Source organism: Podarcis liolepis (assembly GCF_965112155.1).
Source record: "Podarcis liolepis genome assembly, chromosome: 9".
In the NCBI taxonomy this organism is placed as follows: Eukaryota; Metazoa; Chordata; class Lepidosauria; order Squamata; family Lacertidae; genus Podarcis; species Podarcis liolepis.
The window spans coordinates 15,999,802-16,017,297 of NC_139564.1; the positions used below are offsets into that span (position 1 = coordinate 15,999,802).

General features: G+C 43.6%; 2 protein-coding genes and 1 long non-coding RNA gene across 6 annotated transcripts in view; 2 read left to right on the forward strand and 1 right to left on the reverse strand.

Moving 5' to 3' along the window:
- Positions 1-37: 37 nt before the first annotated feature.
- Positions 38-17,496, forward strand: part of LOC310685756 (putative E3 ubiquitin-protein ligase HERC6) — a 121,452-nt gene continuing 103,993 nt past the window's right edge. The window contains exons 1-2 of the mRNA XM_083458627.1: positions 38-224; positions 350-506. Of these exons, the coding sequence (XP_083314753.1) occupies positions 119-224; positions 350-506 (263 nt within the window). The 5' untranslated portion in view covers positions 38-118. The remainder of the gene's footprint in view (positions 225-349; positions 507-17,496) is intronic.
- Positions 1,120-7,524, forward strand: LOC310686007. Its single transcript, XR_014515632.1, has 3 exons — positions 1,120-1,202; positions 1,957-2,074; positions 6,396-7,524. It is a non-coding gene; the product is annotated as an uncharacterized lncRNA (long non-coding RNA).
- LOC310685800 (broad substrate specificity ATP-binding cassette transporter ABCG2-like) overlaps positions 3,306-17,496 on the reverse strand; it is a 31,452-nt gene continuing 17,261 nt past the window's right edge. For all 4 annotated transcript variants that reach the window (XM_083458753.1, XM_083458750.1, XM_083458751.1 and 1 more), the window contains 8 exons: positions 16,662-16,903; positions 12,157-12,239; positions 9,483-9,572; positions 8,504-8,628; positions 7,621-7,775; positions 6,446-6,535; positions 5,298-5,398; positions 3,306-3,721 (listed from right to left, as the gene is read on the reverse strand). In XM_083458753.1, coding sequence (XP_083314879.1) covers positions 3,574-3,721; positions 5,298-5,398; positions 6,446-6,535; positions 7,621-7,775; positions 8,504-8,628; positions 9,483-9,572; positions 12,157-12,239; positions 16,662-16,903 — 1,034 coding nt within the window. In that variant the 3' untranslated portion in view covers positions 3,306-3,573. The remainder of the gene's footprint in view (positions 3,722-5,297; positions 5,399-6,445; positions 6,536-7,620; positions 7,776-8,503; positions 8,629-9,482; positions 9,573-12,156; positions 12,240-16,661; positions 16,904-17,496) is intronic.

Consider the following 17,496-nt stretch of genomic DNA (forward strand, 5'->3'; position numbering starts at 1 on the left):
AAGCTAGGATTTATGTTGGGGGGGGGGCAAGCTTCATGTTGTGGGTTGGGTGGGCAGAATCTCAATTAAGTTTTTTTTTAATTGATTGGGAGGCAGCCCCTCCCCCTTGGCTACACCAATGGGAGGGGGGGGCTCCTGTTTCTGGGTTACATGGGCTGCCCCCGCCCCCATGGGACAAGGTGAGGCGACAGGATCCCCAGGGTCAGCAGGATCTTTTTACAGTGGTACGTCAGGTTGCAGTTCATGAACCCAAGTCATCACCATTTGCTTTTCTAGACGGTTTAAATATGTCAATGACCCCTCTGGCTGTACAAATGAATATTCTTTCTTATGTGTCCATCTCTGAAAGAGCAAATCCAAGCGCTGGAAACACAGACCATTGTCCACGTAAGCTGTGGGAAGGAGCACTCACTGGCCGTTTGCAACAACGGGAGAGTTTTCTCGTGGGGAGCTGGAGCTTTTGGACAGCCGGGCACTGGAGAATTAAAAGAGCGTCTGATTCCAAAGTAAGCAGCAAAAACAGTGGTACCTCGGGTTACAGACGCTTCAGGTTACAGACTCCGCTAACCCAGAAATATTGCTTCAGGTTAAGAACTTTTCTTCAGGATGAGAACAGAAATCGTGCTCCGGCGGCACAGCGGGAGGCCCCATTAGCTAAAGTGGTACCTCAGGTTAAGAACAGTTTCAGGTTAAGAATGGACCTCCAGAACAAATTAAGTTCTTAACCCGAGGTACCACTGTGTTTTCTGCATTTATATCCCCACCATTTTTCTCCATGCAGCTCCAAGGGGACTTGCCTAGTTCTCCTGCCCCTCATTTAATCCCCACAACGACCCTGTGAGGCAGGCTAGGCTGAGAGGTAGTGGATTAGCCCTCAAGGTCAGCTTCAAGGTTGAGTGGGGAATCGAACCTTCGTCTCCAAGGTCCAAGTTCAATTCTCTAACCACTGCACCACCACTGGCTCTCCCTCCTTCTTTGTTTCTGGTTTAGATTTTCACTCATCCTTTCTTCTCCCGTGGTCAGGGAGGTAGTATTTTGTGGTTTGCCTCAGGCACCAAAATGGCTTGTGCCAGCTCTGCCCACCCCACCCCCCGTGCATTGTTCTTTTTCACAATTAACATAATTAGTTATTATTTATTGAGTTTATTTTATCCGAAAGGAGGAAAGATCAAAATAATATGATATCCAGCAGTGTTGATTAGGTATGTTACTGCAGCATTAATAAAAATGTGTTCTGTTTGCTCTCACAGTACATAAAGAGTTAAGCTACAGGGAACCAGGCAGAGGGCCTTCTCGGTAGTGGCACCCGCCCTGTGGAACGCCCTCCCATAAGATGTCAAAGAGATAAACAACTGTCTGACCTTTAGAAGGCATCTGAAGGCAGCCCTGTTTAGGGAAGTTTTTAATGTGTGACATTTTAATGTATTTTTAATCTTTATTGAAAGCCGCCCAGAGTGGGCGGGGTACAAATAATAAATTATTATTATTATATCTATATCTTTATTTATCTATCTATCCATGCTAAACCAAGGACAAAATCAGTCAGCACATAGAAGCTAACACTACAAGACAACCTCCAGTCAGGCTTACATGGTGGTGACTGCTCTTTAAATGGTACTTCAAAATGTGGCAAACCCAACCTGGTGCTTTTTGGTAGTACTCTTGCTCATTTTGATGAGTAGGAAGCCCTGAACTTCCACTCAAATGGCCAGAGCTTACAGCACCACTGTTTTAGGGAGCAGCAGTTTGCACTCATTCACTGGTCTTCATTTGGTGGGTCAGGACCAGCTACTGGGTCATACATAGCCTGATCCAAGGTGGGTCGCAACAGGAGCACTTACCACCATATATGGTTTAAGATTAAAAAATGGGTCCCCAAACGTATGTATGTGTCTGAAAAGGCTGAAGCCAAAACACATTCACTGCATCTGATATTATTTGTTTGTTTATTTTCAGGGTACCTACAGAAACAAAATGCTGTACAAGTGTAAGATGACAGTCTGCCCTTGTTCCCTAAGGCCCACACTCATCAGTAAGAATATCAGCACACAGCAGAGATGAAAGTAGATTGAGGGTGAGTTGAAGTGATAAAGCTGTAAGCCATTCAGGGTCCAACTCAGCTCATGAGGTTCTGCCGCCTAACCTAAACTCAAAATGGGGCAAAGAGGCTACATAACAGAAAGGAAACATTTAAAAATTTTTTTAAAAAATCATTAACCATAATACTGGGTATCTGTAACCGATTGCACTTCAAGGAACACGATCCTTTTCATAAAGTGTATAATAAGCAGTTATTTTTCAACTATTTAGTTACAATTCGTATGCAAAACTTTCCCATTCATAGGATGCCCTAAATAAAAGCATTTCTAAATTAAATTTGAGATATGCTAATTTCTTGACTAGCTCCTATTTGGGGCGGGGGGGGGGGAGAGAAAGAAGATATTTCACAAACTACATGCAATGAAATAATAGCTTGAATTCTGATTTAAATGAAAGTGGGCAAACTGATTCCAAACACTGTGGATGGGAAGCCATGGGGGGGGGGGCGTAACCTGCAGTGATGAAAATAAGGAGCATCCTTTGTCCCAGCTCCCTGCCCCACTTAATCTCTACACACATTCACCCCATCTCCCAAAGCTGCTTTTCTTTTTTAAAAAATGAAGCAAACCTTGTTGAGATCCTAGTATATGCTGCTTTGCGTATCTGATACACTGGCTTAACAGGTTTTCACATGACACTCTAGCACCACGTTCAATAAACGCATGAAGTCCTCCACTCTGAAGTCAATGTTTTGTGCAGTGTCTGAAAAGGAAGGTGTGTGTGTGTGTGTGTGTGTGTGTGTGTGTGTGTGTGTGTGCAACAGTATGCATGACAGTCTCTACTTTCCAAACACCATGCTAACTGCATGGACACCAGGGGGACAGGGCCAGAAAGGGGATTTGGGGGGTGAAATTTCAATCATGTTCTTTCCTCCTTCCATTCATGCACCGAACATAAGGGAAGGTTCATGGGTGTAATGCTAATCTGTGTGACATGCTCCAAACACACCAAAAGTGCTATCAAAGCAGTAGCAGAAGTTGTATTCCAAAGCCTGTGAACGAAAAGGGCTTCATTTTAAAAACCCAAGTTTCTTCCTAAGTTGAATCTGTTTGCCTTTACACACTTCAAAATGTGAGGGCAAACCTCTCAAAAACTGTTCTAATAAATATTCTTCCTTCCAAACTTTATATCCTATTGGTTTCTGTTGGAGAATTAAACACATGATGAACTCTCTCCCACTGAAATTTACAGAGCTTACAAGTCAGTCTTGATTGGATCAGGCTAGTTGAAAATAACTGTTCAGGCATTTGCCTGCCTGCAGTTGGAAGTGCCACTAAATAAGTATAGCAATATTAAAAGAGAATATTTTGGTGCACTACAAATGCAGGCGTTTGGCAATGTTTTTCTCCATCATGTGTTCTAAGAAAGAAATAAGACTGCCAGCAGAAGAGAATAGTTATGCCTTTAGCTCTGCTACTTATGATACCCCCAGGGCAGCCTGGATCATAGATCTGTTTTCCAAGCTGTTGCTTTTTAAGAGAACTTTTTCATGAAACGCAGCTTCATGTATGAAATCGTAAGGAAAGTTACGGTCATGCAAGCAAGTGCAACATGGTTCTGCCACAGGCCCCATGCAGTTGGTTCGATCCCTTGGCTTTTGAGATACTGTTCTCCAGTGCACCTACAAAGAAGTACAAGTAGAGGTTTTGAGAATTATTCCTAGAATTGCAACGTATTATAAGTGTCCCCCTCCCCTCCAGAAGTAGCCAGTGACTTTGCAGCTTAGCACAGAAAGAGCACATAACCCTTTCCCAATGGTAGTAAAGGGTAAAGGGGGCCCTGGCCATTAGGTCCAGTCATGACAGACTCTGGGGTTGCGGCGCTCATCTCATTTTATTGGCTGAGGGAGCCGGCATACAGCTTCCAGGTCATGTGGCCAGCATGACTAAGCCGCTTCTGGCGAACCAGAGCAGCGCATGGAAATGCCGTTTACCTTCCTGCCGGAGCGGTACCTATTTATCTACTTGCACTTTGACGTGCTTTCGAACTGCTAGGTTGGCAGGAGCAGGGACTGAGCAACGGGAGCTCACCCCATCGCGGGGATTCGAACCGCCAACCTTCTGATCGGCAAATCCTAGGCTCTGTGGTTTAACCCACAGCACCACCTAGAAAGTCCCAGTTTCAGTCCTGGGCATCTACTGTAGTGGAGCAGGAAAAGATTCCCTATCGTAAACTGAAGAGCCACTGCCATCAGTGTGGACAGCACTGAGCTAGATGGACCACTGCTCTGATTCATTATAAAACAAGGATAGCTAAGCTTTTTGGCCTAAGGGTGCATCTATCCTTAGCCAATACTCTGGGGACCACATGGCAACAGCAGGTTGGGCTAAGAATGAAGGTAGACACCACACAGAACACAACCTCCATCCTCACTTGGTCAGCTGAAGAGGGGGGATAGTGACCCCTCTGCACTCCATGGATGATCAGTCTGATGACCAAGGAACTTGCCTTCCCATCAGGGTACTGGATTTGGCAGATTTAAAAACTTCTCCACCTAACCCCAGTGCTGTATATAATTTTAACTTCTTTTTTTTGACATTACTGCAAAATTAGTAGGATCTTTTGGGGGAAGGGATCTGCTTGGGCAGTGGTGGTGAGACTACATCAGCCCCACCCACCCCCAGCTATAAATCAACTTCCTATGTTCCATCGGGCCATCCAGCATGACCAAGATTAAATTCAGCACAGAAAAGCGTACAGACTATGCATGGATTTTCCATATGCCTCCGAGTGGGCAGTAAGCATGATCCTAGTTTCATGGTTATGAATTAACTTGCAATTAAGACAGCTGTTTTTTGTGTGTACTTAATGAAATAAGATATATACAGTATAGTGAAATGTCCCTCTGATTTGGCTCAGGGGTTTCCAGAATTCCTCATTTAAAGGGATTACGCTAAAACCATTCATAGTGTCACTGCTATCATAAATAGTATAGTGTCAAAACAATAACATAGCAATTTCTTTCTAATGCCTTTCTTCCCCTGGGAGGCATCCAAAACAATGACCATTTTTGGAGGGGACAGGGAAGTAAATTAAACCCGAGGCTCACCTAGGTCCATTCACATTGCATTAAACTATGGTTCAGTATGTCTGAATGCAGTCATCATATTAATGTGAACAGTACTCTTGTGGGGGTTTGTAGGTGCCTCCTGCTAAGTGGGTTAGATCTAGCTAGAATGAAAATATATTTCACTTACATCTGTAATTTGCTGAGATCTGTACAGTTAGAATTGCTCCAATTTTCATTCATGCTTACGTTGCAGAAATTGAGATCAGCAAGTTCATTAACCTGCAGTGCCTTTGAAAGTAAAAAGAAAAAATGATATAAAGGCATAGTAACAGCAAGAGAGTTGTTGCAGCGTAGTTTCATGTAAAAATGTTGTAGTGTGCAGACTATTCTTTTCTAGCTAGTATAGGATAGAAAATGAGCTGTGAGTTTGTTTTGCTGATTTAGTCCTCACTTCCACTATGACATTTGTTGGGTGATATCAGACAAGCCATTATCATTCAACATTCCCTCTTCCATTTGCAATATGGGAGTAATATTGTTGTAAGGAACACAAAGGTTGTATGTGAAATGCTCTGAGCATTTGGGGAGAGTGTCATATATATTTGCACGTTCATTATTATTTACAACCACATAATGGGGGTAAGGTGAAATTGGTGAAATTTGAAATTGGTGGCTCCCAGACTGTAGACTTTTTTGTGGTGGTGAGTATAAAGGAAGCTATTCTTCAGCCCAGATTACTACAGCTGGAACAGCTCAATCGGTAGATCACGGGGCTCTTAATTTCAGGGTTGTGGGTTCAAGCCCCACATTGGGCAAAAGAATATTTTGCATTGCAGAGGGTTGGAGTAGATGACCCTTGCGGTCCCTTTCAACTCTCTAGATTCTATGATTCTAAGTGACTTAGTATGCAAATGTTCCAGCAATCCATGAAGTGCTTCAGCCCAGGTCGACTTTAGGGGCAGCTGTTAACCGAGGCATTGCAGACGGCATCAGGATTACGTTGAAAGTGATATGTCCTTTTGCTTTCAGTGGATCTTACAACACAATTCTATGCATGTTTATTCAGGAGTATGACCTACATTCAGTGGGTAGACTCTCTAGCAAGTATGTTTATGGCTGTAACCTTAGTCACAACTCACTTTAGCTGGATTGAGGGCAAAGCCTGTAAAACTATCTATCTATCTATCTATCTATCTATCTATCTATCTATATGCCTGTAATTATGGGGCAGAATTTCCAAGCGCTTGAGCTGACTAGTTTGTCTTTCACCAAGGCTCCATTATAGGTAGAATAGTTACTTTTGGGGAGGAAATGATTTTTGCATGAAGCACTTACTGTCATCCCATATCGAGGTATACTGAAGTATTGGAGCCAGGCAAGCCAAGGCAGTATACTGGTGAGATTTACCAACAACCCAGAGAAAATCTGCAGACAAAACCATAATTAAAAATTTAATCCGATGACGCTTTGTAGTCAACAATCTGGATTTGCATAATAAAGAATTAATGAGCCATTTTGTTACAAGGAGTGAGATGCAAGATACCCAGACAATGGAAAGACCTTGTACAATTGGTACAAAGCTGTTTGGGAATCAGCCCTTCTTGAAAGATTTAACAAATAAACTGCGGTTGACACACGGACAGATCAAGAAAGATGGCTTTACTCCAGTGTGGTTTCATTTCATAACATATGCCAGTACATTGGTACCTCGGTTTACGAACTTAATCCGTTCTGGAAGTCCGTTCTTAAACTGAAACCGTTCTTAAACAGAGGCGCGCTTTCCCTAATGAGGCCTCGGATTCTGTTCTTGGACCGAGGTAGAGTTTGCAAACCGGGACACTACTTCCTGTTTTGCAGAGTTTGTAACCAAATCGTTCGTAAACAGGACTGTTCTTAAATCGAGGTACCACTGTATTCCAGAAAACGAACCATCCCACCCATCCCAGCGAACCATCCCCGAACCATCCTAGCATTTGGCTCAATCTGATTGATCTAAATTTAAACATAAAGTATTAGCTTCACTTTGAAACCCCCTCTCACGTCCATCAATTTACCAACACTTTCTATTGTTTCATAGGTAACGTAAGAGTTAAAATGACCATTACTCATACTTAATCTAAGCACAACCACAAGGGCTCCTGATTAGGCGTTTAGTTATGTGATGTTGGATGTTATCTGTTAACTCTGTTTTATCCTGTTTCCCTGCTGTCTTTGTTTAAACCAATTCAGGAACCAAGAACTTACACACTGACCACTAATAATGAACCCTATGTTGTAGATCGTACTGCAAATTTATTATGCTAATTTTGTGATAGACAAATGACATGAGAAAACTTGGTCTGTTTATTTGTACTGTTTACTATTCCTGTGGTCCTTGTTTATAAAACTCAATAAAAAGCAATTCCGGCAATAAAGTTTTAGTTATTAAAAAAAAGGGGGCACCCACCTGATTCAGTTTCCTAGCTGCTGCAATGCCAGCAACTTCCTATCAACCATTTAAGGATACTCACAATCATAAAAACAAAGGTGATGGTCATGAGTAGATTTGCTACAGCCACGACACTCTGTCCTGCGGCAATTGCTAGCGCCATAGAAGTCGCTGTGTAAGATACCATCATCAGAGTAAACATCATGATAAAGAAGGCCTCTGGTGTTGCCTTTAGACCTTAGAGATCAAAAAGAAAATGCGTGTTTTTTGATGAAGAATATACAGTCAAATATTGTTACTAGTTTATTATGCATCATAGACTTTACATACACTTTATTTTCATGATGTTGCTTATTTAATAATGTCTGCATGGGTGAAATGCTTTCTACTCCTTGTGCAGCTTTACAACAAATAATATGAGGTTGCTCATATTATTTTAGTTTTAGGTGGAAAGCTGAAAGAGCGTGACTTGCCAATGGCCCATTCAGACATTACCTGGCCTTTGGAACAGGCCTGGGCAATATATCGCCCTGGACCGATATAAGGGGCAGACAGCGACGACAGCTTCACTCAGCAGTATATTCCGGATGAAACCGCTGCCTCCAGAATCCCTCTGCAACCAGCGCCTAGTGCACTGAGGGTGCAACAAGCTGCCAATGGGCACTGGAAGCAGAGTGGCCGCAGTTTGGGTGCCAGAGAGTGCTATTTTTCTTGAAAAAGAGGTGCCGGAACTCACCATTAACTCCTCCCTTGTTCTCTTATAATGGCAATAGCGCCCACCTAAGAAGTGCAAGTTTTGGCAAGTTCCAGCTGAAAAAAAGCCCTGGTGACGGAGGGATGGAATATCCTAATGCGTAGGGTTGATGGGCTGGAAAGCGGAACAGGAGCATTTGCACATGAGAACATTTTGTTGCAGGATCCACCTGGCAAGCTCTGTTGCATAGCTTCAAGGACAACATACTTACCTAACATGAAATAAACAATGCTGGTGAAGATAATGCTTGGTAAAGTCCTCATGGGTATTAAATCAGCCATTAGCTTTGAGAAGAAATATGCAGAAATTCGGTAGTATCCACTGATGTACTCATGTCTATGAATATAAACAGTACAATATTACCAGGTAAAGTTTTAAAGTACTGAAATAATTTAACACAGTAAACAACCGAGATACATTGTATGCAGTTTGACAAAACTTTGATGTTGCCATAATAAAATCATCCCCCCCAAAACTCTACATCCGTTCAGTCTTATTTATCAGTCTTTTAAGAAAATGTTATGCTAGGGATTAAATCGTTTTTTAAAAAAAAATTACCATAAAAATATACATTGGGGTCATGCAGACCAGAGATGTAAAACAGTTAGTTCCTCTTCTCAGGGGAGGCTGGAAATTGTAGTTTGTAGTTACACTGTAAGACTGTCTCCTTCTCTTTAGAACTTCTTGGGTGTTAAGATCAGCATAGGGTAGAACTCTTGGTAGTTCACTACCCTCAGAATTTATTTATTTTTTTGGGGGGGAGCAGCCTGGAAGAGGGTGGACCCTATGCTGTAATAATAATTTTATTATTTGTACCCCACCCACCAGACAGGGTTGCCCCAGCCACTCTGCGACTTCCAACGGGTATAAAAACATAGTAAGACATCAAACATTAAAAAACCCTCCCTATACTGTAAAATTACCTCTCCACAGAGGTGTGTCCGGGACCTTTATTATGTAGTTTTGTCTCCTGGCCTTATATATTAGGACCCACTCTATTCCTGTGACTCTTAATATGTTTTGAACTTGTTTTAATATTGCGTTTTTAAATTGCAACCTGCCCTGGGACCTTATGGTGAAGGGCGGGTAAGAAAGATGATTCTTGAAATAAATAAATAAAATAAGCAAATAAATAAGGCAAATAATAATAATAATATACAGTGTTGCCTGTTCAGCAGTGTTCTACTTACATGAATATCTTCTTCTCCACAACAAAAAGCTCAATAGCGGAAATGCTGCTGAAACACTGGTTGGTGGTCATAAAGAACATAGCACCAATTCTATGGGGAGGAAATACGGATTGTCACCATAAAGCCTTTGAAAAAATATTTGATATTCACAACAAGGATCCTCTTTCCTCCCCGAAACCCACTTTTTTAGCAAGCTCATCCTTGGACGATCCCATGTTCTCATCTTCACCACTGCCTCACCCACTGGGAAAAGAGCTATAAGGTCCATTTCTGGTAGAAAACAGGCATTTACAGTGTATGCCCTTGAGCAGCTGCCAATTTATGTTAAAGATACTAGCCCCTTGGGAGGTGAGTGGAGGCAGAATGGGAGGGGACAGTACCCAGGCCCAGACAGAGGGGAGGGGCCATATGGGCCACTTGGCCCGGGCCTCCGATTCCAAAGGGGGCCTTGGAATATTCACAATTCAGCATATTCACAATTGCAGGGGATGCACTGGGACAAACACGGAGGTGCAGCAGCGGTGGGCGGATTCCCTGGGGCCATGGCTGGCATAGAATCATAGAGTTGGAAGAGACCACAAGGGCCATCGAGTCCAACCCCCTGCCAAGCAGGAAACACCATCAGAGCACTCCTGACATATGGTTGTCAAGCCTCTGCTTAAAGACCTCCAAAGTAGGAGACTCCACCACACTCCTTGGCAGCAAATTCCACTGTCGAACAGCTCTTACTGTCAGGAAGTTCTTCCTAATGTTTAGGTGGAATCTTCTTTCTTGTAGTTTGGATCCATTGCTCCGTGTCCGCTTCTCTGGAGCAGCAGAAAACAACCTTTCTCCCTCCTCTATGTGACATCCTTTTATATATTTGAACATGGCTATCATATCACCCCTTAACCTCCTCTTCTCCAGGCTAAACATGCCCAGCTCCCTTAGCCGTTCCTCATAAGGCATCGTTTCCAGGCCTTTGACTATTTTGGTTGCCCTCCTCTGGACACGTTCCAGTTTGTCAGTGTCCTTCTTGAACTGTGGTGCCCAGAACTGGACACAGTACTCCAGGTGAGGTCTGACAAGAGCAGTATACAGTGGCACTATTACTTCCCTTGATCTAGATGCTATACTCCTATTGATGAGGCCCAGAATTGCATTGGCTTTTTTAGCTGCCGTGTCACACTGTTGGCTCATGTCAAGTTTGTGGTCAACCAAGACTCCTAGATCCTTTTCACATGTACTGCTCTCAAGCCAGGTGTCACCCATCTTGTATTTGTGCCTCTCATTTTTTTTGCCCAAGTGCAATACTTTACATTTCTCCCTGTTAAAATTCATCTTGTTTGTTTTGGCCCAGTTCTCTAATCTGTCAAGGTCGTTTTGAAGTGTGATCCTGTCCTCTGGGGTGTTAGCCACCCCTCCCAGTTTGGTGTCATCTGCAAATTTGATCAGGATGCCCTTGAGTCCATCATCCAAGTCGTTGATAAAGATGTTGAATAAGACCGGGCCCAAGAGAAAAGCTTCCCTGTCCTGCGATCGGCTCCACAGAGGAGTACGGAACGGGCCCCGGTTGGGTGGAGGCTACCAAGGCTCCAAGCAGCCAGCGTGATGGTGGACCATGTTTTTCATGCTATTAAAAGTTGGTGGGGTTTTTTTTAAAAAAAAAATCTTGTTTGCCAAACATTAAAACCACACGTACCTTAAAGATAAGTGTGTTGGCTTTCTTATCGCTAAAAGTTCTTTTGAAAATTATGAAAAATTGATGAAGATGTGGCCATTTGTTTAAAATTTTGTTGACTAGGCCTGGAATCCTTTCCCCAATGTATTTTTAAAAAGCACTACAGTGGTACCTCGGGTTAAATTCTTAATTCTTTCCGGAGGTCCGTTCTTAACCTGAAACTGTTCTTAACCTGAGGTACCACTTTGGCTAATGGGGCCTCCTGCTGCCGCGCCGCCGGAGCACGATTTCTGTTCTCATCCTGAAGCAAAGTTCTTAACCTGAGGTACTATTTCAGGGTTAGCAGAGTCTGTAACCTGAAGCGTATGTAACCCGAGGTAGCACTGTCTTGTATATCTATATTTTCCATTTTGTCTTTATATGCAGATACAGCTCAAGCCTTGAAATAACATTATTTGTCAGCATAACTTTTGTGAAAATTATTTATATACTTATTTATAAGACTTCAGTTATCCCCAGGGTAAAAAAGGGGGGGGCACATTATCTACCTGGCCCAGGCCTCTGCCTGGCTCTGCAAGGCGCTGCCAGTACCCTACAAATTGTGGGGGAAGGAGCTGTCATCGCCTGGTTTTACAAGATGGAACGCTAAGATACTGGCTGGTTAGCAGTTCTATCCAGTTAAAGAATAAAAGAGATGTATAAAGTCCAAGCAGAAGCTAGTATTTGTTTTACAGGCTGTGTTTTTCAATTGACAGGAGCTAAATTTCAAGCTTCAAAATGGGAGGCATCAATGCTTCTGAATGCTTCCAATTGCAGGAAACCACAGGAAGGGAGAATGGACTCTTGGGCTCAGATTCTGCTTGCTGGTTTCCCACAGGCGACTGTGGTGCTGGTATGAGATGGGCCATGGGCCTGATCCAGCCTGATCTTCTTATCTTCTTAAGAAGTCTGAAGATTTCTCTAGAATCAAAAACTGCCACCATTTTCTCATCACACAGCCACCGGATTCCTCACCTGTTCTGCAAACCAGTGGTATCATTCGTTACCCGAAAGAATATGGCACCTACGACTGCCGCCAGGAAAACGGTAACACAGAGCTGAAACATAAACGAAATATACAGCAGTGTTATATCGCATACAGTCGAGTGCAAAAATCACTAGCTGTCAACTACAAAATTGAAGACAAATACAAATCAAATTCCTTCTGAAAATTGGACTTGTCATTAGCAACGAAACACCCTCCAGCAGCTAAAAACCACCGCAAGCTCCATATTAAGTTATCATGGTTTCATATAGAACTTTGGAATTTAGCAGGTTAAACCTGCTGCAGCCTGAGAAACGGCATACCAGACACGTGCCTTTTTCTTTAAGGAGGCATTTGAAATCAGCTCAAGCTGTTTATATTTTGCAATTGACTTTTATTTTTCGGATTATGGCTGTTTTACTGAGGTCTCATCTGCTGCTATGTATTTTGTGGGTGCACGATTGTTTTGGTGGTGTTTTTTTTTGGTATTCTTTTTTTTACAGTGCAATAGAATTCTATTCATATCTACTCGGAAGTAAGTTCCTGGAATACAAAGGGGCTTCCTCCCAAGCCTGGGACATAGAATTGCAGCCCCAGCGTGTTTTTATTATTTGGTTTCTTAGCATGATCTACATTTGAAATAAAATAATATTGATATCATTAATAAAATAATATTAATGATAAAATAAGTATCACAACTGGCAGTGGCCTGTGATGATGTATGCAGCAAACTTTGAAGAAGGGTGTTGATTCAAGGCAGCCCAAATAGGTTCAGAATAGGGTTTCCCAACTTGAGTCTCCAGCCTTTTTTTGGACTACAATTCCCTTCATCCTTGACCACTGGCCCTGCTAGCTAGGGATGATGGGAGTTGTAGTCCAAGTTTGGGAAACCCTGGTTGAGAAGGGTTTTTTATTATTAAAGTGGTACCTCTGATTACGAACTTAATTCGTTCTGGAGGTCTGTTCTTAACCTAAAACCATTCTTAACCTGAGGTACCACTTTAGCTAATGGGACCTCCCGCTGCCGCCACACTGCTACTGCGTGATTTCTGTTCTCATCCTGAGATAAAGTTCTTAACCCGAGGTACTATTTCCGGGCTAGCAGAGTCTATAACCCGAAGTGTTTGCAACCCAAGGTGTTTGTAATAAGGATACCAGATTTTTTTCAATGAATCCGGGGAAACTTTTCAACTTCAGTAGGAATGAGAGGATTTTATCAGGGGACTGATTTATAAATCCGAGAACTGTCCCCGGGAAACGGGGACGTCTGGTAACCTTAGTTTGTAACACAAGGTACTCCTGTATTATAAAGTGTGATATATGGTAAACATTTTTTCTCTTTTTAGCTGATGAAGTATCTACTGGTATACTAATGTACTTGGAGCACACAAGGCTATACCAGGGGCGGAAGTGACAGCTGAAGGAAAGGATTAGTGTTTGAATGACCGAATGACTCCATGAAGGCTTCTCTAACCTGCCACCCTAATGTTGTTGGACTACAACTCCCATCATTCCTGGCCATTGGTCATGCTGGCTGGGGCTGATGGGAGGTTGGAGGTGCACCAGATTGACGAAGGATGCTTTCGACCATCGTGGGTAGGGCACCGTTTGGACTCAGAATGTATTGGGCTGGTACTGCCAGAATGGTTAAGACCGCATATCAAGCATTAAGTATGAATGATTAAAACCGCGGCCAATGTGATGGTATCAGGCAGTTTGGCAAGAGCAGCCCTCAAACGTAACAGAGGGCCCTCCATACATGGTACCGTGATGTTAAGAACCTGCCGAAAGGACCAAATGTCAGGGATAATCCAAGCACTAAGCCAATTGTAGTAGAAAACAAGGATCATAGCAAGGCCCAATTGAGAAGATTAAAAAAGAACTGTAGGGCATTTGGAGACCGCATTTCAAATCCATTCCTAATGAGGTTAGGGAGATCAAAACGATTGGAGGGGCTGGGGAGTCAGGACCGTTAACCCTGGAAGATTAAAAAGCTCTAAAAGGGCATTATTCTTGTCACAAGGTCAAGCTTTTACAAAGCAATTAAGAGAGATCTCCATAATATCAACATACACATGGAATCAAAGGCCGTAATTCTAGGATTCTGAGGAGATTTTTGGCTTGTGGACAGCAAAAGTTTAAGAAGGAATCAAATGGATCTAATTAGATGTTTTATAGAGCCCCAACCTCTAAGGGCCAAAGAGGTTTGCTGAACATCTGAAGCGCAAAGGTGGGAGAAACGTAAGCCTTCTCGTGGCCTTCCTCCTGCGCTCCCCTCCCCAAGATAATCTTCCTCCTTCAGGACACCCAGATGCATATTTGTTGGGGCTCAGAATAAACGCAGCTAGGGAAAATAAAGGCTTAAAGCTGATTTGGGATAAGCAACATTCCCTTGTTCACCACTTCAAATCTGACGCTCTTTTGACCAGATGTGGGGAACCTTTTTATTTTCTCCTTTTTTATGCATACCTTTATATAAACAATGAAGGGGAATGGCAGCAAAGCATGTCAATTCATCGTACCAGTTTAAAAGGTCGGGACTATGTGGTTAAAACCAAGTGGGGAACTTTTTTTTTCAGCCTGAGGGACGCTTTCTCTTTAAAGTACTCTTCCAGGGAGGAGTGATGGGCAAGAGCTACAGTCAGCTGAGTCAACTGCAGGTGCAGAAATCACATGCTCTTTGCTTCCAGCCCCATCTTAGCCTGGCCAGGCACAGCTGTGAACATTACCTCAGGCGTTCTCCACCTAGGTTCAGCTGTAACTCTCCCCGGCATTCCCTCAGACGTTCCCCACCTGTGTTTAGCTGTCATTCTCCCCAAGCTGCTATGTGCACGCAGCCGAACAATGCCCTTCTTCCCTCCTTGCCTGCCTACGGGCTGAGGTGACAGTAATGGTGGAGAGGAGGGCATTTGGGCTCCTTTTTTGCTTCGATCAATTCTTCCACCGGTCCCATATTCATTCCACCAAGTCCCTGCTGCTGCTCTCTGCAAGGTCCCCCCAACCTCCGGCAATCTTCATCCTCCCTGTCACTTTCCCACTGAACAAGCCTCTTCCAGGTGATCCTCGCCCTCGGAGCCAGTCTCCTCTTCCCCTAAGGCAGCCTTTCTCAACCTGTGGGTCCCTAGATGTTGTTGGACTACAACGCCCATCATCCCTGAGCTCTGGCCTTGCTAGCTAGGGGTGATGGGAGTTGTAGTTCAACAACATCTGGGGACCCACAGGTTGAGAACCACTGCCCTAAGGCTTCCTCGTATCCCCTGCTTTTGCCAACGCCCTCTTTCCCTGCCCTCTGTGTAGGCGCCAATCATGGGACACAGTATGTATTTTTGGCCCAATACGCAGGTCTCTTCAGTGAAATGGGTGTTGCTTCCCAATATGGAGCTGGAGACCAGGATAGCTACTACAGTGGTACCTCAGGTTACATACGCTTCAGGTTACAGACTCCGCTAACCCAGAAATAGTGCTTCAGGTTAAGAACTTTGCTTCAAGATGAGAACAGAAATCGTGCTCCGGCAGCACGGCAGCAGTGGGAGGCCCCATTAGCTAAAGTGGTGCTTCAGGTTAAGAACAGTTTCAGGTTAAGAACGGACCTCCGGAACGAATTAAGTACTTAACCTGAGGTACCAGTGTATTTAGTAATTAATTAATTAATTATTATTATTCTAAAGTCTATGAACAGAAAACCTTGTGGCAAGGTGGAAGGAGACAGAAAACAAGAAACTTAAGAGAGAGAGACTTCTGGTTATTCAAAAGAACACAGACAAAGGTAAAACAAGATAGGGCCTTCTCTGTGTTTGCCCCCCAGACTTCGGCATGCTCTTCCCCCAGAGGTATGGATGACACCTACACAGGGCTTTTTTCCGCCGGAACTCAATTCTGGCACCACTCAGGTAGGCCCCATTGCCATTATAAGAGAACAAGTGAGGCGTTCGTGGTGAGTTCTGCCGCCTCTTTTTCTAGAAAAATAGCACTGCGCCTACACTACTGTTGTTTCAGCGGCAACTCAAAACATACCCGTTCCCCTAGGAATTTTAGTGGCTTGTGTGAATGTCATGGAACCTCTTGTTTCTGCTGCTGGTTTTTACTGGTTTAGATGCTGGTTATTTTAACCGCTTCATTTTATTGGTTCTGTTTTTTAATTCCATTGCAATATTTAATGGAAAGAGAAGGAAACAAATCTCATAAATAAAGAAATGGTTTAGGTGAGCATCTTCCAATATAGTCATGCAAACTACCATCTCCAAAACAAAATGTGGGTGGTCATCATGGCTCCGGGTGAAATATTCCAGCATCTATGGAAAAACACTGGTGCATTCTGGTATCCATTTGTTATTTCTGCCATTCTCTACACCTGGAAGCCCCCAACAGCTTAAGGTTATTTCTTGTGCAATCAACATGTGCACAGCAGTAACTCACTAGCTGCACAGGTCAATGCAAGTATTGTATCACTGGGGCGTAGATTAATGAAGAAAGCATTTTAAATGACTAGTATTACCTGTGCTATGGAGGCTTGAGGGTTGCCTAGCAGATTTTTGAACGTGCGTTTAGAGACCCACTTGAGCTGGTGAAAGAAGGGAGTGGAGTAGGTGATTTCTCGGAAAGAGGTCTCCCTCTGGCTCCCCAAAGACAGCCTCTCTAATTCTGCTTTGGTTTCTTGGTAGTAAGTGGAACTGGAATACTTTTCTGCCAATTTCTCTGCCAGTGTCTGATCACGACTGATGTGTTCGTCAATGTTATCTTTGGAGAGATGGAGAAATACATTTAACATGGTCTTCTGGATCTATGGGAGTTGAGCTAGAGCACAAAACACAAAATGTAGCATAACATAAAGGCTGAGTACTGTATATGACGCAGGTAGCGCTGTGGTCTAAACCACAAAGCCTAGGGCTTGCCGATCAGAAGGTTGGCGGTTCGAATCCCCGCAACAGGGTGAGCTCCCGGTCCCTGCTCCTGCCAACCTAGCAGTTCGAAAGTACAAGTAGATAAATAGGTACCGCTCTGGCGGGAAGGTAAACGGTGTTTCCATGCGCTGCTCTGGTTCACCAGAAGCCACTTAGTCATGCTGGCCACATGACCCGAAAGCTGTACGCCGGCTCCCTCGGCCAATAAAGCGAGATGAGCGCCACAACCCCAGAGTCGTTCGTGACTGGACCTAATGGTCAGGGGTCCCTTTACCTTTACCTTTACTTTATATGACATAAGCTTTTGTGGACTAGAGTTCATACCATCCAAAGAGGTGCTTTGCTCTTCGCTTTCAGTTTGGTCCACTGTTTGAATGAAACGGACACAGGAAGAGCCTCAATTGCCCACCTAGTCCAACATCCTGTTCT